General features: G+C 34.2%; 1 protein-coding gene across 1 annotated transcript in view; it reads left to right on the top strand.

Moving 5' to 3' along the window:
• Positions 1–23,680, top strand: part of LOC106881117 (dolichyl-diphosphooligosaccharide--protein glycosyltransferase subunit STT3B) — a 50,668-nt gene that overhangs the window by 15,019 nt on the left and 11,969 nt on the right. The window contains exons 2-9 of the mRNA XM_089350581.1: positions 2,685–2,793; positions 4,897–5,006; positions 8,289–8,377; positions 10,262–10,350; positions 14,680–14,745; positions 15,630–15,729; positions 17,427–17,525; positions 18,715–18,861. Coding sequence (XP_089206707.1) covers positions 2,685–2,793; positions 4,897–5,006; positions 8,289–8,377; positions 10,262–10,350; positions 14,680–14,745; positions 15,630–15,729; positions 17,427–17,525; positions 18,715–18,861 — 809 coding nt within the window. The remainder of the gene's footprint in view (positions 1–2,684; positions 2,794–4,896; positions 5,007–8,288; positions 8,378–10,261; positions 10,351–14,679; positions 14,746–15,629; positions 15,730–17,426; positions 17,526–18,714; positions 18,862–23,680) is intronic.

The raw sequence follows: 23,680 nt of genomic DNA, 5'->3' as shown, positions 1-23,680 counted from the left end.
CACACACACACACACACTCTCTTCCTCTGATGACTATCTTAAATGTTTGTTCTTTGTTTTATTTTTATCAAATGTTAACAGTTTTGGTTGGAATTTTCAGTTTGATGTAAAAACCGCGAAAAATCGTAATGAACAATTGAGATGGAATCTTCTAGCACTATTTTTTCTGTTTGATTTGTATTTTGTGTGTGTATAAGACATGATTTTGTTCAGAATTTTTGAATCTGTTTTCAGTTTTTGTTTAACACTACCCCAGTGCCCCAGTATGGCAACAGCCTTTGGATGGAACACATAAATGTCTACAATATTTTAAACAATTAGTCCATATTATTATATATTAATTACACATGCTAAATATGATTTTATTCAGGATTGCTAAATACTAACATGGACATAAAAAAAAGATAGTTCTTTATCATGCTGATGTGCATTGTTCATCTAATGTTAAATTTCCAACATTCATATTTGGTTGGTGGTATTTTATAAGATTGAAAATTAAGATTGTGATCTTTGAATTTTATATTCATTCAAAGCCAATGATTCACTTTCTTGCTACTCATTTTCTTGTGAGTAATGGACACAGTGTGTGTGTGTGTGAGTGTGGGGGGGTTTATACAAGACAGCCTGCTGTAAAACAGGCACCAGATCTCTAGATGGAGCAAGGTTTCAGTCAAGTAGAAAATATGGTAGAAGGTAAAATGGTACAGTAGCCAGACCAATAAAAAATTAATAACAGGGCTGGATAAAATGGAAGCTAGGAGAATGGTACAATATTAGATGATTGGAAGAGGATTAGATGTCAGATATACTTAGCAAGATGAGAAACTAAAAATAGGTTTGCCAATGCTCTGTAATGTTACAATTAGGATTTTTCTGTATTACAAAGCAGTGCCAATATTAACTGGAACATCATTGATATAAAATTTGTATGTTATAACAGCAACATACTTGCCCCCAGTGATAGCAAGAAGAAAGAGACTTGGAAATGTTACCATGAGAATGCATGAGAGAAAAGGGTTTTACTTGAAGTAGACTCAAGAGAAGGCTCAGAGATTGAAGTTGACACTATGTAGTTGAAAGAATCATTAAGGATATGAAGGCAGAAAAGACCACTGGGCCATCAGAGAATATATCTAAGGAATTATGAGACATAATAGTCACTTGCATAGTCAATGAGGTATCAATTTCAATGACTGGTATAGTAGTATCATCATCAACTGTTACAAGGACAAAGGAGATGTTCTACAGGGGATCAATTAACAGAAACATCAAAGTAATGAAAATACAGGAGGTGTTTGCATGTAAGTATATATGTATATAGACAGGAATAGAATAACTAATTAGGAAGAGAATTATCTTAGACAAGATGTAATTCAGGTATGTGCTAGAAAGAGGAACAACAGATGCCCTCTTAGCGAGACATCCACAAGATAGTTAAAATCAAGCTAAAAAAATGCCAGCTATGGTGGCTTGTTTTTAGCTAAAGATAAACCACCACAGCTGGCATTTAGTGAAAAAGCCTTTGATAGAATCCTGCAACCTGTTGTCTGATAGTCACTCAATGGATTGGATATGGAGTGATTTGTCAGAGCCATTATAATCCTTTGTACTTTTCTTTTTAATGCATTGTTGTCAGTCAGCTGACAGTTAAAAAGATCAGTAAGGAGTTCAGTGTGGATGTACATGTTCATCAGCACTCAGTTCCCGGCTGTCGCCTCTTTATTAAAGTTCTCCAATCCATAACAAAATAGTTCAAGTCTTTCACATTGCAGGAAATTCTGTATGATAATGACCTAGTTCTCATAGCCAAACTAGTCATAGGATTAGTGGAAAAGTTTCAAATATGGAAGCAGAGCCAAGAATAAAGACATTTAAATATAAACCTTGCTAAACAAAAGTCTTAGTAATAAGAAGGACTACAGTACTCTACAACTATTTGGGAAGTAACTATGCTTGATATGCAGGAAACATATAGCTAAGAAGCCATTGTTTACTGTGTAGTGCAGGTGCACAACATGCAATTGGATCACAGTTCAAACTGACTGAAAATAGATTTCAGATGTTTAAGAGTCATTAGTGCTAAGGAAACCCATGAAATGAATTCTTTAAAATGCCTAGAAGTAGTTGACAAGTTTCTGTTATCCAGATGATGTGATCAGTAGTGAAAGAGGATGTTCTGAAGGCATAGTAGCTAGAGTAAGATTGGAGCTATTACTTCTGCTAGCAACAAAGGGATTCTCACAGTGAAGAGCAACTTGAATGATACTTATGTACAAAGTAGAGGGTATAGCAAAAAAAAACAAAACATTCACCATTTTTGATAAGTGTTTAAACAACAAATGCATGGACTGCACCAGTCCAAAGCATGATGGTAACAACAACAATAAAAAAAAATGACACCATTACAATCAGCCTAACTCCTGTAGTGCTACACTAATAGTCATGTAAAATATGCAAAGTTTTTCCTGTTGCACACTGATATTGCAAAAGAGACTTCATTGGTCTGAACATGTGATGTGTATAAAATTGCATGTACCTAGTTTTTAAGGGTTTCTTTAACAGCAGCAATAATTTGTTACTCTTTAATGTTTTCAGTATTTTTGTTTGCTTTTTTAATATTTTGTTTTTAATTTTGTTTATTACTTCTGATTTTTTTGCCTCAATGCTTTTTGTTTTTGTTGCAGGTTTAATTACCGGTCAACTCATTACATGGTCAGTAATGGGTTCTACAATTTTCTTAATTGGTTTGATGACCGAGCCTGGTATCCTTTAGGCAGAATAGTTGGTGGAACTGTGAGTATAAGCTGCCGAAAAAGCATTTCTTTTAGATTAATTTGTAAAAACTGTCTGAACGCATACAGAATACCTACTCATAGTTTGGTATTAATGTATATTGGTACCATGTAAAAAGCACCCAGTACACTCTGTAAGGTGGTTGACATTAGGAAGGGCATCCAGTTTTAGAAAGCATTCTAGTGTAGACATTGTAGCTTGATGCAGTCCTCTGGCTTATGAGCTGTCAAACTGTCTAGCCTATGCCAGCATAGAAAACAGAATTTATGATGGTATCATTAGGTTTAAGTTTCAAATCACAGTATTAGTGGAAAATTTAAGAACTCCACCTTTTGGCCTTTTAATAACTAGCTATTAATGCTCTTCTCTAGTGCTCTTGACAAATCTTCACCTCAAGTGGGTTTTGAAGCTGGTGTGGTAGATTTTTAAATAGAATTACTACTGCTATCAACTAACTACTTTCAATAAAAGAAATAAGACTGGCTACAATTGTAGGAGTATCAAATTAAAGGAGACCGAGTGGTTGCCAAACCTGCTAGAAATAGCAGCTAATTCTTCTTCAGATTACATCCTGCCATCTTAAACAAAGCAAGACACAATTGGATACTGTCTGAAAATATGATGTTGTAGTCATAGCTGGAATTAGTCTGATAATAGATCAGTTCAATCAGGGTAGACATGGGCCCAAGCACTAACAATAGTGTATAGGATCTTTAACAGTCTAAAAACATCTACTGAAATAACTGACAAGAATTAGTTCTTGAATATACATACAGTTTCTATTCAACATATTGGCAATTTAGATCTGATCATCCCAATAAATCTTCTAGAGTCATCAATTCTTTTGTTTAAATTCATGAGGCAGTTTTGTTTTTTATTGTGTGTGTATGTTGGGGTTTTTTTGGGGGGGGTGGGGTTGTCAGGTTGTATTTTCTCAGCCTCTTAAACTGGTGGATCAGAAACTTGAGATAATCCCTCAATATTTGCATATATTTGCCCTTAATATGCTATTTTCAGAATTATTTTTTTCTGAAAGACATTAAATCAATCACTGTTGCAGTGTTATTTTGATGATGCATACAATCAGATTATTTAATGTTATGCATTTTACAGTTTGTCTGATAACGTGGAAGAATATTGTTGCAACACAGTTTTTCTGATTCAATTTCCTTTTCATTTTTCATCTCCTCCTCCTCCTTCCAATTGCTTTCTGTTTCAATTAAATCATTTATTACTCTTATTATTTTTCTCTTGTGGAACTTAGGATTGAATGTTTGGAGTGGTTTAGCTTTACAGTTATAATTTATATCAAAGTAATTTGGGCTTTGGTTATGTCAGAAATCTGAAAGGATAAAGGGATTGTTTTTGTCCTTTGTATTGCTACCTTGGGTTAATTACATAAAATGGGTAAATCTCCGATCAGCTGATTTGAAGTGCCATTGGGTTGATGAGATAGGCCTTGCAGATTTGTATGTGCAGTGGTTAGATGATCCAATACATCCAGAGACAGTGATAGTTTGTTAAAGGCAGGGTTTGGAAGTCAAGATCAAGAGTGTTTAGAATATCTGTGTGTTGGTCAGGGGTATGTGTTGGAGCTGATACTAATTGGTGTAGAGAGTTCAGGATGGTAAATGATTTGGCTTCGGCACTGGCTGCATTGGTTGGTGTTGGAGGAGGAGCTGTAAATATTAAAGTCATTAGGGACGAGAACTTCAGAGAATGGTAAAGTCAGATCAACGTCTTTTCTGCAGAATGAGATAACCTAACCATTACTGATGATTGGAGGAGGTCACAAAGTGGTAAATGGATTTAGGAGAATGTGGAAGGGAAACAATTGAGCCAGAGTAACTGGAAGCTTTTGTTGCCAACATCCAGGTGAGTGGTGAGGAGAGTGGATTCTGCATACAAATAATATCTTTGAGTGAGACTGGAATGGAGCATGCAACCTGGACAGTAGAGAGAGAGGTGAGAGAATTGTCTCAGTAACTGTGTAATTTGTATTAGAAATAATGATTAAATCAGTCTGGTTTGTAATTGAATGCTCTTTAAATAAAATGTGCAATACATATATACATAATTTTTATTTTTGTTCATTATATTTAGGTCTACCCAGGACTTATGGTAACATCAGGATCTATACATTGGATTCTTCATACTCTTAATATTCCAGTTCATATCCGGGATATCTGTGTATTTTTAGCTCCTGTTTTCAGGTATTAGATTCTTCCATTTCTTTTTTCTTTTTTAAATATGTATCATCATCATCATCATCGTCATCATTTAACGTCCACTTTCCATGCTAGCATGGGTTGGACGATTTGACTGAGGACTGGCAAGCCAGAAGGCTGCACCAGGCTCCAATCTGATCTGGCAGGGTTTCTACAGCTGGATGCCCTTCCTAATGCCAACCACTCCGAGAGTGTAGTGGGTGCTTTTACGTGCCACCGGCACGAGGGCCAGTCACACGGTACTGGCAATGGCCACGCTCAAAAAGGTGTTTTTTACGTGCCAACCCAGTCCACGCCATCATGGAAAGTGGACATAAAATAATGATGATGATGACAGTGACTTTGTAAATGAAAGTTTATTTTAATTGAAATAAAAATTTACTGTGTAAAATACTTATTGCTTAAGTAATTTGAAGGATCATATACTTTAAAATTATACAAAGTTTATTTATTTTACACCCATGCAGTGCCACATAAAAAGCCTCCAGTACACCCTGTAAACTTGTTGGCATTAGGAAGGGCATCCAGCCATAAAAACCATGATAATTTTACAAAATATTGTAGAGCTCTTCTGAAAATGTGTTTGTGGCACTTGGCTATATCTTAGTGACCCAACGTCTTGCCTGTCATGCTTGATGCTGCTAGTTTTGGGGTATCTCCTTGGTACCAGTGCATTTAATGTTGATTTGCAGTTAAACATTTGCCAAAATACACCCAGGAAAATAAACAAATAGTAATATTTGAAATTAAGTTTTACCATAACTACTTTGAAAATTTCAAAGTTTGCTTTGTTTATTTATTGTTCTTTTTCATCATTGCATTATGATTTGAATGTGGTGGTGGGAGGGGGTGTCAGTGAAATCATTTGAATGCCAAAGGCTTCTGTGGAAACTTCACTCAGTTATTATGTTGCCATACCAAGTTATGCATCTATGTATGTGGATATTGCTAGTTCTTGGTCTGTCAAGCACTATGATAGGTTATCTTTTACAGATTATCGATGTACTTGCCAAAGTTCAAATTAAATTAATATCAGTCATCAAGTTAATGTTTTCATTTCACTACATTGTAATTCAGATTTGATTATTATTAGTCAGTGAGCTTAAATGTTTTCCTCTGCACATTACAATTGTAAATTTAATTAATTGAAATTCCTTGACTCACTACATGAAGTTTATTTACCACTCAACTCCACTATAATGCTAAATATATATATTCTGGTAACATGTGAAATTGGGAAGCAGATTAAACGAACAATTTGGAATGATTTGCTTTCAGAATTATTCAATCACTTCTTGTGAACATCTATTTAGTGCTTTTAAGTGATCTTATCATAAAAGTTTTAAAAAGATAGTTCAAGTAATCTTTAATGTTTTTATAAAATATTGGTAATATTAGTTAATCCCATAATTCTTCTCAGTATTGATGTCATGAAATGATCAAATTATTCCAGTTTCGTTTAATGTAGGGCAAATTCACTGAACTCAATTTTCCAGTATGTTTAGTTTCAGAACATTCTTGGATTATCTGTTTTACCAAATCAACATATTACAATAATATTTCAATAACAAACCTCTAAACCTTTAATTATTCATTTCCAGTGTCTTTAGAGTACCCCACATTGCTGGAAACTGCTGAACATAAATCATTATTAAATTTGAATGCAGCAATTAATATATTGCTGAAGGTGCATGGCCTAGTGTGAGTGTGTTGTACTCAGGGTTATAAGTTCATGCTTTAACTTCCCAGAGCTGGCAGTGCATTCTTCTTGAGCAAAACACTTCATTTCACATGGCTCCAGTCCTCACAGTTGCAAATGAATAACCCTGTGAAGAATTGGCATCCTGTTCAGCTGGAATATTGTGATCTCGGTTATTTATCATCATCATTTAACGTCCACTTTCCATGCTAGCATGGGTTGGACGATTTGACTGGGGACTGGCGAACCCGATGGCTACACCAGACTCCAATCTGATCTGGCAGAGTTTCTACAGCTGGATGCCCTTCCTAATACCAACCACTCCGAGAGTGTAGTGGGTGCTTTTTACATGCCACCGGCATGAGGGCCAGTCCAGCGGTACTGGCAACGGCCACGCTCAAATGGTGTTTTTTACGTGCCACCTGCCCAGGAGTCAGTCCAATGTTTTGTTCACATGCCACCGGCACGAGTGGCAGTAAGGCGAATCTGGAAACGATTGAGCTCAAATGGTGCTTTTTACGTGCCACCGGCATAGAAACGAGACCTCTGCTCTGGCAGTGATCCCGCTCGGATGGTGCTGTTAGCACTCCACTGGCACAGGTGCCAGTCATCGAATTTGGTTCACTTTTGATCTCACTTGGCCCAACAGGTCTTCACAAGCTGAGTTTACCATGGAAACCAGGCAGCTGGCTTTACAAGTCCCGGGATTCGAGACAGTAATGTCCAGTGGTTGCTGATGATGATTAATATATAGATGCTGGCATGGCTGTATGGTTAAAAAGTTCACTTCACAAATGTATCAGATTGAAATAGGTTCTGGAGTTGACATGTGATGCTGCAGTTCACATGTGGTGCTGCAGTTCACTTACTAAACCATTAAAAGTATACAAATTTATATGTATAAAGTCATTGTGTATAAATCTGAATTAGTGTTTATGCATGCAACCACTCAATGAACATCCTTCTTTACTGTTGTTTGACCGACTAGAAATTGCAACCAAATCCCCCTCAAATCATATTCTACCATCTTAAAGGAAAGACACATACATATTTAAAAGGATTGGATTGTCAAATGTTTTTGATCATAGGTTTCCTTGATCAGAGATTACCCTCATGTAATCTCTGATCTAGTAATCTGAGAATTAAGACAAAATTGAAGAGTAGCAAAAAGAAAAAGAAAAAAGCTCTAAATAATGAAAGTGCATATTTATATTATTTAAAGTTGCTGTTACAAAAATTTCATGTCATAGATCAGAGTAGGTGATGGACTATTAATCTCCAGAAAATAGGTGTGTCCATCAATTGTTAGCTGAAAGCTAGGTATAATTTTAATTCTCAGTTCTTAGTAATCTATCTGCTTTTTTCTTTCTTTTTTTTTTTTTACTGACTTTGATCTCTTTATATGTATGACCATTTCCTACTATATTTTTAGATACTAGTTTAATGCTTATTTGACAAAACTTCTGTTGTATGCGTATGTTTAAAAATTTTAAATCGCTCATATTGGTTAGAAATACTAATTCCATAAAATGTCGTTTATTTATTTATATTTTTTTTTCCTCTTTTAGTGGTCTCACTGCTTTAGCTACATATTTCTTTACCAAGGAAATATGGAGTTCAGGAGCAGGTCTCTTTGCAGCATGCTTCATTGCAATTGGTAAGTTTCAACTTCAATTGTCATAAAACTTAAAAAGAGTGTCTACTATTCTCTCATATCTAACATATTCCATACACCCAATTAACTTCATTTACTTCCTTAAGATCCCTAAAACAGTATTTCAGCACACATATATATGTGTCTGTATGTATATGTGTGTGTGTGTATATATATATATATATATATATATATATATATATATTTGTTTTGCTAACCCTTTTACTTTTTAAATGCATTATTGTTTTCAAATAAAGATAAGATTAACAAATGTAATGTTAAAACACACCCCTTTAAGCTAACAATGTTTAATTGTCAGAATAATATGCATTAGACTTAATTAGATAAAATTAGGAAAGGTAATAACTATTGTGTACAATTGATTTATTTCTACTGACATGTTTGGTGATTAATATATTTTGAGTTCACTTGACATAATGGTATATATTTGATTGATATATTAAACAGTTTCCTATAAAATTACTTATGTTTGCACATGAAAAATATTTCTCTTTCGCTTTTGTTAAGCACTTTTTTTTAATTCAAAAAGATATTTTGTATAATGACCAAAATTTTGTTAACTCCTAATGACTTTTCTTCTGTTAATATTTAATCCCTAAATTCAAACATATTTTTTTTCTTGTCTTCCTCGTTTGTGTCTCTTTTTACCTTAAAATTCACTGTAGTGAACACATATGCACTGTTACTTGTTGAAATATTCACAAAACTGTTCTTTATTATTATTATTATTTAAATTAATACTGGTTTAGTATGGACATATAAGAATGCAAAATGGACAATAGATGATGTATAGACACAGACATAACTATATTGTTAAGAGGTTTGCTTCCCAACCATGTGGTCTTTGCTTCATGCCCAATGCATGAAACCTTGGGCAAGTTTCTTTTATTATAACCTCAGGCCAAACTATCCCTTGTGAATGGATTTGGTCAATAGAAACTGAAAGAAGCCCATGATATATATTGTATTTGTGTTTACCCTTGTCTTGACATCACATGACTGTGGTAAATGGACATCGCTGTTGTACAAGCAATGCCGTTCATTTCTAGTCTTTCATGAAAAGTGTGTCTGGTCATGAGAAATATTATCTTGCCTGGGGACAGGAGGGGCATGTTAGCCATAACAAATTGTCTGACCCATGCAAGCATGGATAAGTGGATGTAAAATGGGTGATGATGTTTATAATTCCACAAGTCTACTGTCAGCTATTTTCAAAAGGTTAGTGAAGCCTCAAGATACAATGCAGTTGTGTCATAATTTGATACTATCAGTTCAAAATTCTAACCACATGATATTATACATACTGCTGCCTCTTCAACAACAGAGAAATATTGTTGAACATTTTTATTTATAATACGATATTCTATTTTAATATAGAATCCATATTGAATACATTCCATAACAAAACATCAATCATTTGTTCTCCATTGTCTTTAGACTACGTTAATATATAGTATAGAAAAGGCGGCGAGCTAGCAGAAACATTAGCACACCGGCTGAAATGCTTAGCGGTATTTCATGTCTTTTTGTTCTGAGTTCAAAATTCCACCAAGGTCGACTTTGCCTTTCATCCTTTCAGGGTTGATAAATTAAGTACCAGTTGCATACTGGAGTCGATCTTATCGACTGCCCCCTCCCCAAAAATTTCGGGCCTTGTGCCCAGAGTAGAAAAGAATATATAGTATATAAATTGTATTAGTATATTAGTCTCTAATGTTAGTTTATCCCAAATTTCCCACATGTGGCTTTAAAATTTTCCATGCTTTGTTTAGTTTTAAAATATTCAGATCTTGGTTCAAATATAGTGTTAAGGATTTCATTATAAAATATCTTCAAACATCTTTTTTTTTTTTATGATTTCTATAGTACCAGGCTACATCAGTAGGTCTGTTGCTGGTAGCTATGATAATGAAGGCATTGCCATATTTGCTTTGATGTTCACCTATTATACTTGGGTAAGTTATAGTCTTTGATTTATAATAAACAATAAACACATACTTCCTACATGGATATCTCTTTTCTATCTAATCTTTCTTTGTCTTCCTCGCTGTCTCTTTTCTCTCTCACACATTTTTGTTTGCTAGCTATCATCTAATATATTTACCTTCTATGCAATTTAAAAAAATCAGCTACACCTTGTTTATTTTCTTATAAATCAACTGTTTGTTGGTGTGTGTGTGTGTGTGTCAGCTTTTTTAGGACTTGCAAGGATTATGTTAATGTGTGTGATGTCTAGCTGTCCAACCGACTGCTACGTATTGTGCAGTTTTACGCTGTGCATTTGGACCTTAAGTTGTGGGATTTCTTTTTATTAAACTGAACAGTGCCAGGTATCTAATACTAGTATCAAAATATAACTGCCTGTTTTCACACAAAAAGAATTTAGTTGGGTTCATAAATGTGATTGTAGACTTGTTTTTTTGTTCAAAATTTGTTTAGGTTTCTTGTCAGTTATAATAAGGTATCTTGGTTTCAATTACATCAAATATCAATTGAAAGCATGAATAATTAAAATTTTTCTCATACTAACTTGTCTCTTTATTGTCTTAGTTACAGTCTGTGTATAATTACTTTGAAATTGCATTTGATTTAGACATTGAAGTCTTACTTCACTGCCCTATTAATGTGAATATTTCTGCTTGTTTACATTTATTCTGTTAGGACTGGAGATAATTATGATTTATTTTTGAGGTATGAAATTTGTTGTTTATAGAAGGAGAAAAGCAGTTTTCCCCAAAACATTAAAGTCTGTCTCAAGCCACTGGACCCATTATATTGGAGCTTGTACCAGTTTCTTCTACGGTGTTTAAAACAACAGAGAGTTCTGAACTCACAAACAGGATACCAGTGGGTGGAAGGATTAATTCCCCTGTTGTTGTTGCTGGTGCTCATTTTCAGCCAAGTCAACTGAAGCAATGTGAAATGAAGAGCGTTGCCCAAGGACACAATGTGCCATCTAGCCTGAGAATCAAAATCCATCATCTCATGATGATGAATCCAACACCCAAACCACTATGCCATATTCCTCCACTCAACAACATTGGTGATGTAAATAAAATGTTTCTATTGTGAGTCAAAAGAGAGTTTTGAACTAACTAGAACTGAGGTTCATGGAGCCGCAAAGCGTGCAGCACCATCGGTCTAGCGCACTGTGTACGGGTGGGCGCAGGCTGGGTGTACTATGGCCAACATCAAGATTGCAAAGGTTTATAATATATTGCCAAGACATATGCTTACTATGTTAATTAGCTTTTATTTTTCCTAATAAACTAATTTATTAGTAAATAGATATTGATCATTTATTTCACCTATTTAAGTAATTTGGCCCTGCAAATGTGGAGATAAAAACAAATATAAAATAATGATTTGTGAGAATCTAAATTGAACTTCAAAATGTTGGATTAATTTCTTTATTTACAAATAATTTCAACTTCAGCAATGGAATGGTTTTAGTCTTGAAACTTCAAACAATTTAATTTAGAAATTTTTTCTCAACTATGCTTACTATTTTATTGTAAAGCTCTGTCATAGTTTGTAGTTTTCAGATAAATTTTATGTTCATTTTTCAATTCTTGTTCATTCTTCTCTTAAATTTCATTGGAAACAGCATTACATTCTTGTACAAGATTGACATTTTAGTGTTTAGATGGTGACATGTCTAGCGTTCATTATTCTCATTTTTGTACTTTTTTTTTTTTACACAGACATGAATCTGTAACCCTTATTTGATATCACTCAAAAGGTATCCTTTTGAAAACCCATACCTCTCTCAACACAAGCATGTCATTTCAGTATTTGATTTTATGACAATGCCTTGGTTTAAAATCTGATTGGTCTTAGATTTTTTCCTATTAGGTGTTATCTTTTAATAATAAATTTTGCTGTGCAACTTTTTAGTATTGCATTCCATAGTTACTTGAAGTGCAGTGTTCTCATTAACAGTACTAATAGTAAATTATCTAGCCTAATTATTTTTCTTAGTACTCTAATTCTTATTCTAAACTTTTATAAAAACAATATTTTTATACATACTGTTTTTGTAAAATGAGACTTCAAAATTTTGATTTTTTTCTTTCTTTTTTTCTTTACACATTTGAGAAGATAATTTGAATTTTATTATATTCAAAACCAAAAATATTTAATGCTCATTTATTCACATTCTTTTGAATAAATCATGCATTATCTTGTAGCTTTGAGATTTCTATAGTGTGATTGTTTGCTTTAGCATGACATTATAGGGTAGGTGTAAGAGACCAGATTTGGCCTGTTTGAGCATTAAACAAGTAGAATATTTTGACCAGATATGGCCAGTTTAAATGCTAAAGGGTTAAAGCAGTAGTGTAGCACAGATTTGACAAATATAAATCAATGTCATATCTAATTTAAATTTGAGAGAATTTAGAAAGCAATAGGGTATCACTTAAGATTTATATTATGTAATTCATACAAGTAATTGATACAGCAAATGAAATCGAAACTTCATGTATACTGACTGAGATTCAATATCTAAATACATTGCTGCTACTAACAAGTTGCACAGATCATACGTTGATGATGTAGCTTAATGTTTCACCTATTTTTGATATTTCATTACTTAGATAAGTTAATTATTTTGTTAGTTGAAGCATAATGTCAAATGTTAAAGTTTCCTCCTGAAAAGGTTTGCTACCTGTTGCCATTGTTGCAACTCAATATACAAAATAGGCATTTGAGATGCAAATTTCATCATGGAACTTGCATGTTCATTCATACATACAGTAAAAGCTGAAAAGAAGAAAATATTGAGAGACTTGAATAGGTGTGTTTATGATCCATTGGCTGTGTAATAGGAGCATACAGAGACTGAGTGCAAATGAACTGGGAATGCAGTTAGGCATGAGGCATTGACACATACATGCAAAACAGATTTGTCATAATTTGGACAAATGGTGAACAAGAGTTGTGAGCTAGATGTTGATACTTGGGCAGATATAGAGTAAGATTTAAATTGGAACTATCAAATTCTGATGTCATTAGAACTGAGCTAGTTGACATCACACCATATTGCTGCCTGTACAGAACAAAGTCCTCTTATGACTGATACAATTAGAAATGGATTAACTTATTGAAGTTGATTTAATTTTAGAGATTTATACATGTTTCTGTAGATGACAAATGATATTGATATTTCCTTGGATAAATTCAAATATCTGAATTTGTAAAAGTTATTAATCCAACCAGGAATGGTTATATGGTTAAGGAGTTTATTTAGCAACTTCGGTTCAATTCCACTGCACTACAACCAGGTCATGTGTTTTCTAACCTAGTTTTGGGTTGCAAACAGAAGACAGTGAACAGAAACTGTGCATGTATATACGTGTGTGTGTGTATGTGAATGTTAGTGATAACAAACAAGAAAAAAGTAATCAATACCAGGAATACTTGTGATTTAATTTAGATTTAAATGTGATTTAATATAGATTTAAATGTGATTTAATTTAGATTTAAATGTGATCTAATTAAGAAACCAAATTGGTTGAAACTAAAATTTTCCATAATGATTTTGATAAATGATATCTGTAGTTGTTAACATAGAAATATACCCATATGTACAAACACACACACACACACACACACACACACTTTAATATATTTGTTTTGCATCTTTTTTCTCTATGCTAGCATGGGATATACACACACATAAATAATGGTATTCCAGCTCAGAATTTGGATATGTTGTTTAAAGTAAAAATTTAAACTGTTTAAATCAAGGAAATTCAATATCATATATATAGTAATAGATTTCTTCTGACAGTATACTATTTTATCTCAGTATACTATTATCTAAAAATCAGAAATACAGGTATACAGATACACACATGTAACAGACTTATATGCATTAGTCATTGTACTAAAAAATATTGATACACTGAGATTGACAAAGCAAGTATTAATTTTGTTGATGTCAATCGTCTTACTTCACCCAGTACCATTGGCAAAGGAATTTATATACCTTCCTTTCTGAATCTACATGCACACACATACAGATATACCCAAGCACACTTATGCATATGCATGTGTACACATGCACACAATAACGGGCATATACAAGCACAAAAATTAACATATACACTTACACACTGATATAGATTGATACATTAATGTAGATACATGCACACTGCCACAGATATAACAGGGAGAGATATACACGCACACCTAGATAGTATTTGAATATCCCTTTCCTGTTATGTTTTTAATCCTTTATTCAAATTGATTATTTCATTTAATTAATCTATTTATTGCAGATAAAAGCAGTAAAGACAGGAACAGTATTCTGGGGAGTATGTACTGCATTGTCCTACTTCTATATGGTAAGTTATGATCTCAGTTAATATACAGGGTTATTCAAAAAGAAAGAGCAGATTTTAAATTTATTTTAAAACAAACGGTAAGAGACACAAACACATTTTATATATTTCTTGATAGGGGAGGGTTTAAAGTTTATTTTAAGGTAGTATGCAGTCAACACGAGCACCATGAACACCAGTGCTTTTTCCTTTACAAATGCAACCTTTTTCTGTGAAATTTTTATGCCATTCGTAAATTTGCAGGTGACAAGGTGGATTTTTATTGAATTGGCGGCGAAATTCACATTGCACTTGCACAATCAATTCACATTTCTCAAACTGCAGCACGCAAAAAGACTTTTCTTGTGGCGTTGCCATTTTCTAAGGGACTACACTTTAAATGAAATGAAACATTAAAACAAAATTAAAATATTATTTTATTTAAGGCTTAATTCAATTGATTATGTTCAGCTATAAACTTTAAACCTTCCCCTATCAAGAAATATGTAGAATGTGTTTGTATCTCTTACCGTTTGTTTTTAAAATAAATTTGAAAACTGCTCTTTCTTATTGAATAACCCTGTATTAAGAATTTTGGGACATTCTTTTTGTTTTTCTTTTTTTTTTTTTAATTGAAAGAATTTGATGTCAGTATTGTTAATTGTTTCAGAAAGTTCTTTTAAAAGAGAAATCATAGAAAATAATGGTATTCCTGTTCATAATTTAAATACCTTGCCAAACATTAAAGCAATTTTAAATCGAAGTCTTTCAATACATGTAAAAGTAAGTTTCTTTTCACGATTTGAAGCTGTTTACTGAAATGTTTAATTGTATAATGTTTCTTTAGATTAAAACAAATTACTTTAATTTCCTTTTTTCATTTTTATCTAAAATATTTTCTTTTGCAGGTATCAGCTTGGGGTGGGTATGTTTTCATCATCAACTTAATCCCACTTCATGTCTTTGTGTTATTGCTGATGAAACGATATTCTAGGCGAATTTATATTGGTAAGTAGAAAATATTTCATTTACTATCAATGATAGTTCAATATATTCAAGCATTATGATTTATATTGAGATCAAATCAATAAATGTTGAGGCTTTTAACCTGTAGGGTATAGAGGGTTTGATTTACTCTACCAAAACTTCAGATAATTTTTTCTAGTTCAGGCCATATGAAGTTAAATTATTATGATGCTGCTGATGCCATGTAAAAATTCCTGGTTTTGGTGCCACACAAAAAGTACTAGTGCTGGTGCCACATAAAAAGTACTAGTGCTGGTGCCACATAAAAAGCACCCTGTATACTCTGTAAAGTGGTTGGCATTAAGAAGGGCATCCAGCCATAAAAACCAAGCCAGAACAGACTATGAAACCTGTGCCTCCTGGCCTTGCCAGCTCCAGTTAAACTGTCCAACCCATACCAGCATGGAAAACATTAAATGGTGATGATATAATAGCCTTGTGAATGGATTATGTAGAGAGAAACTGAAAGAGGCCAATCATGTGTGTGTTGATGGTATGTTCGTTTACATTTGCATTTCTCCAAAATCACTTGAGTCACAAGTGGTGATTTTGTCATTTATCTGTCAACAAATCATCCACTTCAAAGGCATATGAAATAAGAGATCCCTTACTTCAAAAAACAGCTAAGGGTCAGTGACAGGAAGAGCATCTAGCTGTAAAACGTTGCCTCAATAATATATTTGTCTAAACCATGCTAAGATAGAAAATAGATATAAAAATAAACCAATGAACAAATGATACTCTTATGACAAGTATTTATTTTCATCATAAATGATCAACCAATATTACATTATGAAACAACTGTCATTGGTCCTCTATTCTACTTTTGTCTCCAGTTACTTCTAATATTCACAGTTTAACTTTAATTTTTTCTGTAAATCCATCTTAACATTGCATATCCAAGTCTCAAACGTCAATGTCAACTATGCTATACTAGGTTTAGAGAGTGTGAATGCTACAATTACCATTGAGGAGTTGTTTATTCAACAAGCAAGTTTGGTTAAATTCTAAACAAATATCTACTAAAAATAAATATATATAGGTGCAGGAGTGGCTGTGTGGTAAATAGCTTGCTTACCAACCACATGGTTCCAGGTTCAGTCCCACTGTGTGGCACCTTGGGCAAGTGTCTTCTACTATAGCCTTGGGCCGACCAAAGCCTTGTGAGTGAACGGAAACTGAAAGAAGCCCGTCATATATATGTATATATATATATATATATATATATATATATATATATATATATATATATATATATATATATATATATGTGTGTGTGTGTGTGTCTGTGTTTGTCCCCCCAACATCACTTGACAACCGATGCTGGTGTGTTTACGTCCCCGTAACTTAGCGGTTCGGCAAAAGAGACCGATAGAATAAGTACTAGGCTTCCAAAGAATAAGTCCTGGGGTCGATCTGCTCGACTAAAGGCGGTGCTCCAGCATGGCCGCAGTCAAATGACTGAAACAAGTAAAAGCGTATTATTGTATTTATAAAATAATATTCCGTAAAATACAAAATGTTGACACAAGACAACATGCTATGTTACTAGTCTGTTTTGGTTTTTATTCCTTTTAGATTTTTTTTTTAAATATCCAGTAATTGTTTTAAAATATTTATAATTCTCTTTTAAATATTACTGTAAAAGTATTTTAGATGTGTTTTCTCACTACTTCTAGCATACACGACATTCTACATCGTTGGATTGTTATTGTCAATGCAAATTCCATTTGTTGGATTTCAACCTATTCGTACCAGTGAACACATGGCTGCAGCAGGTATGAATTTGAATTTGTCTTATTTTAATCATCTAATAACAAACAGGATCATTTCCCTTCTCTTACCATACCTATTTTCTATACTTTCTATTTCTTTCTCAGTTATTCTTTATTATGTTTATTTTAACTATATTTCTATAAATAGCATAGAATCAAAAGCAAACTCCTAACAAGCTGCAACCTGTTTTTAAATCTTCCTAGTTAAAAGGATCAATGCCGTGGCTTCTATTTTCAAGCATACAAGTCAAGGTTTGTTGGTACAGATGGGTGGGTGTGTGTTTAAAATAACAGTCCACCTCTGTTCTCATGCAAACAGAATGAGAAAATTGTAGAACCAGAAATTGAGAAAAGTCATATATGTTCCTAATTTAATTAAATTCATTATATTTTGATGTTTCTTACATGACGAATTATTAAACAAGTAAAGATGCTACCTAATAATTTCAATAATTATAAGTAAATCATTAATCTTAATATGTTTTGTTTGTTTTTATTTACACAACAGATGTATAAATAAAAAATTTTAAATGGTTGAATGAAAACAAACATTCATGAGCTTGGTTTAACAGTCTTCTCATTGATTCTTTATTTAAATTATTATTTTTGATAAGAAAAATGTATGACGGCTGCTATGTAATAGTGGCAAGATCTTAATATGCTGCATTCACAGATTTGTTGTGAATTCTGATTGAAGTTGTCATCATTTATTCTGTTAATTATGCAATGTATTTAGACATATTTATGAAACTAATTGAGCCACACAGTATTGAGTTCTCATGCTAAACAAAGAGAACAATAGTCTAAAAGTTCATAAAAATAAATCAAATGCTCTTTTGTAAAGCTCTACATACAACAAGAATCAGAATCATTTGAAAAAGTTCAGATTTTTGTCCTTTATTAAACTTTACTGATATTATGTAAAATTTTCCATGTTGGTTGCAATTAGATATTGACAATATCTACCCCAGTACTTACAACCTTTACAAAGAATTTTAATTTTACTACTCCTTAGTATTTATCATCCAACTAATTGCTTTCAGTGGCAGTGAGTTTAGCCTATTTAGTAACAAGTCAGTCTAGCTGCTCTATAATCTCTAGTTAGACTCCATTTGGTTTCACTGATTTGAATCTCTTCTGTAAGAAAATAAATGATTTTGTACCCACTCAAAAGAAATGTTTTTTATTTCAGGTGTATTTGCACTACTGAATGCTTATGCTGCTCTGAGGTACATCCAGTCTGTGCTCTCCAAATCAGAATTCCGCTACTTTTTCATCATTTCAATTGTAGCTGCAGCTGGTTTGGTCTTTATCACTGTTGTTGGGTTGACTTGGGCTGGTAAGTTGCCATTATTTTCAAACTAGTTTGCTTAAATTTTAGAAGCCAAGAGTTACCATATGAAAATTTTATTGTGTTTCCAAATCTTGCTAAAAATGAAAGGCCTCATTTGATTATTGCAGTCAAAGGTTGATAATGTAGGTTTCTCTCTTTCCATTCTAAAACTATTTTTAACACATTGTTTTATCATTGGGCAAAACGTATTTGTAACTTGAGAGATTTTGGCAAGCAGAGTATTCAGTTAAGGACAAAGCAGTAGATATGTGATTATTTATTAATGGTATTCGGTTTCAATCATTGGACTATTTATATCAACCCTAGTTCTTAGTTTTCTTCTCTGAAACTTCCACTTTGTTTTACACTTTACTTGTCGTGTGGCTGATTTTACATTGAACTACTTCCTGGTGTCACATATCTGGCATCCCTGCCAGTGGCACATTAAAGATACCTTTCGAGCGTTGGGCCTCACGGAGGCAAAGTGGCATGTGAAAAGCACCTTTTGAGTGTTGGGCCTCACAAAGGCAATGGCAAATGACTGAGAACTTTGGTATTATGCTGTGCTTGAGAAGAAGACCCATCAGGCCAAGTAAAATCGCAGTTGTGGCAGATATTGGTGTCACACAAACGGCATGTAAAAATACCCATTACACTCTTGGAGTGATTGGCATTAGGAAGGGCATCCAGCCATAGAAACCATGCCAAATCAGACTGGTATCTGGTGCAGTCTTCCAGTTTGCCAGCCCCGGTCAAACCGTCCAACCCATGCAAGTATGGACAATGGATGATGATGATGATTGATAGTGAGCACAAACAAAGGGGTTTCCTAAACTTTTCACCAATTATATTTTGGCACTTTATCATTAACTTCTCTACCTTCAAATTGCATGTATATGTATATATGTGTGTAACTGTGTTGTGAAAAGTTCCCTTCATAACCCCTAGGTTATGTTACATGCATGTGATTAAGACTCACGGAAGAGTTCTCCCATTTTCAAAGAAAATCATTATAAAGAGCCCAGACACTGATGTTTTCATTATTGGCATAGCAAAGGCTCATCAAATTCAGGCCCAGCTACTCTTTCACACTGGTAGAGGCAACAACAAGCATACACTTAATCTAACAGCTATACAAAATCATCTCAGAGACCAGATGCCCTCATCAGCCTTCATTGTTTTACAAGCTGTGACTCAACAAGTTGTTTCTGTGGCCGGTCTAAGAAGAAAGCCTTGAAGCTCATGACTGAATCTGTTGATTTTCAAGCAGCCATTCAACAATTTGGTGCAACATTCTCTGTAGAAGATGGTCTGGTATACTCAGTGGAGAACTTTGTTTGTAGACTGTATGATCAAGATTGTTTGAGTGTCAATGCAGCACGGTGTAACAAGTTCTTGATGGGCACTAAAGCGGAGATGAACATGCCTCCCACACATGATGCCATGGTGAAACACTACCAAGCGGGTGTACCTACCAGATGTCTTGAACAGTTTCCCAGTATCCCCAGCCTACACAACCTTGGATGGAAAGTAACAGATACCACTATAGAGGTAGTGTGGGGGTGGTCTTCCACCTGCACCAAGTGCTCTGCTTGAGCTTGCTTATTGCATTTGCAAGAAGAATAGCTGTGAGGAACCCAAAGGTGAAGGAAAGGGTCAGTGCTCATGTCAACAGCACAAAGTAACCTGCACAGATCTGTGTAGATGCAGTACTTGCCAAAATTTAGCTCAAGCAGGAGATGATGTGGAAGGTGAGGAAGAAGAATAGAGGTGTTAGAGCTCACCTCAAATGAGAATGTTGACTTGGATTATCTATAAATTTAAATTTTACTTGTTTTCATATTCATGCATCAAATTCAACTGTAATTCATTACAAGCATAGTTTGTCACTTCTCCAGTGAGTTACAGAAGTGGTAGTGAATTCCCATATTTAAACCCACAATATTATTTTACAGACGTTTACCTCTGTGGTAAAGTTTTCATCCTGCATTAAGTGAAAATGTATATGATGTTAGACACAGTTAGCTTTGAAATGATAGCCATATAGGTATGAAGTGCATTTATCATGCTGTACATGGACAATGCAACCTGGTCATATAACAAACTGCTTTGGGACCTTTGAATTTTTTGATTCGATTTATGCAATCATTAATAAGCTACCAATATAAAGTGTTATTAATGAAGACAAGTTGAAAATGGATATCAATAACTGTTTTATGTCCTGTAAGCACCCACTACACTCTCGGAGTGGTTGGCGTTAGGAAGGGCATCCAGCTGTAGAAACTCTGCCAAATTAGATTGGAGCCTGGTGTAGCCATCCGGTTGCACCAGTCCTCAGTCAAATCGTCCAACCCATGCTAGCATGGAAAGCGGACATTAAACGATGATGATGATGATGATGTCAAATGTCCAAGTTACTTATAATAAAGCAGATTGGTATCATGATTGCATGTGTGGATACTCTTATCATTTCTCAAAATTTTCTATTTGGAATGAAGAGATGTGGAGAGAGAGATGTATGTCTGTGTGTGCATGTCCACATATATGTGTGTGTATATGCATGCAAGAAATCAAGAGAGAGTGTGTATGAGAGAAGAGACTAATGCAGAAGAATAAAGTGTAACATAGAGATGAGGGAGACAAGAGAAAAATGATGAGTTTCTTTGGTCTTGTTAAAATTACAAGTATTATTGTTATTATTATCATCATCATTACTTTTAAATATTACTACATGTATTTCTTAACATTCGACATGCTTTAGAGGTCAGACGAAATTTACCCTTCATAACCCCTCCCCCATTCCCATTTGATCTAAATGGTTTGCAAACATGTCTCAGTAACTGAAAATATTTCAAGTAAAAAACCAAGAAAAAGACCCTCTAATAGTATGTAAATTTAAGTTCACAATCTTATTTATTTAGATTTGTTTCAACATTCTATACATCACAATCTTTCTTTCACAACAAAAAAGCACTCTAATACACATGCCATTGGCCTAGTTTCTAGTTTTGGTCTCAAGAGGGCGACAAAAACTCGTTAATATGCACTTTTCACGCTTGACAAGTTTGTGTGGTTGTTATTCATATCTTTCTCTATTGTTGTGCAAAATTTCATCTAGTTGCCACGTGGTGGTCACAAAAACAAAAAACTAGAGCAATTTTAGATGTCTGCATCCCAGCCTACCCAGGTTTCAGGTTCTATCCCATTGCAAGGTACCTTGGGTGAGTGCCTTTTATAGCTTGGACCAACCATTGCTATGTAAGAGAAATTTGGTAGATGGAAACTGCTTGAAACCTATTGTCTAAATATATGTGTGTGTGTGTGTGTGTGTTTCCACATATCTTCACATTGTTACCATTATAAATAAAAATTGTGACAATGTTTACACTTCATCCAAACAGTATGCTTCATTGCTTGATGATTTTGTCTTGTGTGAAGACTCTGTAATAAAAGTTACTTTACAAGTATGTGTTGGTGACACAAAAGCTATCCACCTGTGCAGTGCCTCTTCAATAACTTTTGGCCAATTCACGGCAGCATAGAAAAAGTGGATATAAAAATGATGATGATGATTGTGTGTGTGTGTGTGTGTGTGTGTGTAGATATATATTTCCCTGTACATGTATGTCTATATGTGTTTAATATGGATGTTCATAGTCATACGTGTGAATGCACATGACTCAGTGGTTAGAGTATCAGGTTCACAATCATGAGGTAGTGAGTTCGATTCACAGACCATGCTGTGTTCTTGAGCAAGACACTTTATTTCATGCTGCTCCAGTTCACTCAGCTGTAGAAATGAGTTGCGGCATCACTGGCGCCAAGCTGTATCGGCCTTTGCCTTTCTCTTGGACATCAGTGGAATGGAGAGGGGAGGCTACAGTGCATGGGTGACTGCTGGTCTTCCTTAAACAATCTTGCCCAGACTTGTACCTTAGAAGGGAACTTTCTAGGTGCAATCACATGGTCGTTCATGACCCAAGGGGGTTTTACCCTTTTAGCCATAGGCATGCAAAAACATATGTATTATTACTGCTAACACCTGTCTATATCTAATGACATAATGAATTTAACCCCCGCCTTCATCACTTAACATATGCCAGGCAACAAGCACTAACATCCATGATGTGTATACTTATTTGTAGTAATTCTTTGGTGAGTGACAGAATTAATCAATTGGTGGAAACATCTGGCTAAACCAAAACAGTGACAATGTTTACACTTCATGTAAACAATATGTTCCATTGCTCAGTGGCTTTGTCTTGTGTGAAGACTATGTAATAAAGGTTATCTAATTTGTTTCACAAGTAAGTGTTGGTGACACAAAGGCTATCCAGCTGTGCAGTACTGCTTCAATAACTCTTGGCCAATTCATGACAGCTTAGAAACAGTGAATATAAAAATGATGATGATTATAGTGTGTGTGTAGCTGTATGCCTCTCTGTGCACATATGTCTTTAATATATGTTCATAAACATATATCATCATCATCCATTTTAACACCTGTGTTTTCCATACTGGCATGGACTAGATAGTTTGACTGGAGCTAGTAAGTCAGATAGCTGCACCAGGCTCCAGTCATCTGTCTTGGCTTGCTTTCTGCAGCTGAATGCCCTTCCCTAACATCAATCACTTCACAGAGTGTACTGGGTGTTTTTTTTTACATGTTACCAGTTAATTCTTTGCTCTACTGTGGTTTTAACGATGTAGATCAATACATCTCTTTCAATCACCAGCATCTTAGAGAGTATTAACATCCAATAGTAGATTAACTAGTGTTTCACTACATCTAATTCTATTTGATTCTACTTTTTCAAATCTTTTT

This window comes from Octopus bimaculoides, chromosome 4, assembly GCF_046866305.1.
Source record: "Octopus bimaculoides isolate indiv1 chromosome 4, ASM4686630v1, whole genome shotgun sequence".
NCBI lineage: Eukaryota > Metazoa > Mollusca > Cephalopoda > Octopoda > Octopodidae > Octopus > Octopus bimaculoides.
This window is presented reverse-complemented; position numbering and strand designations above follow the sequence as displayed.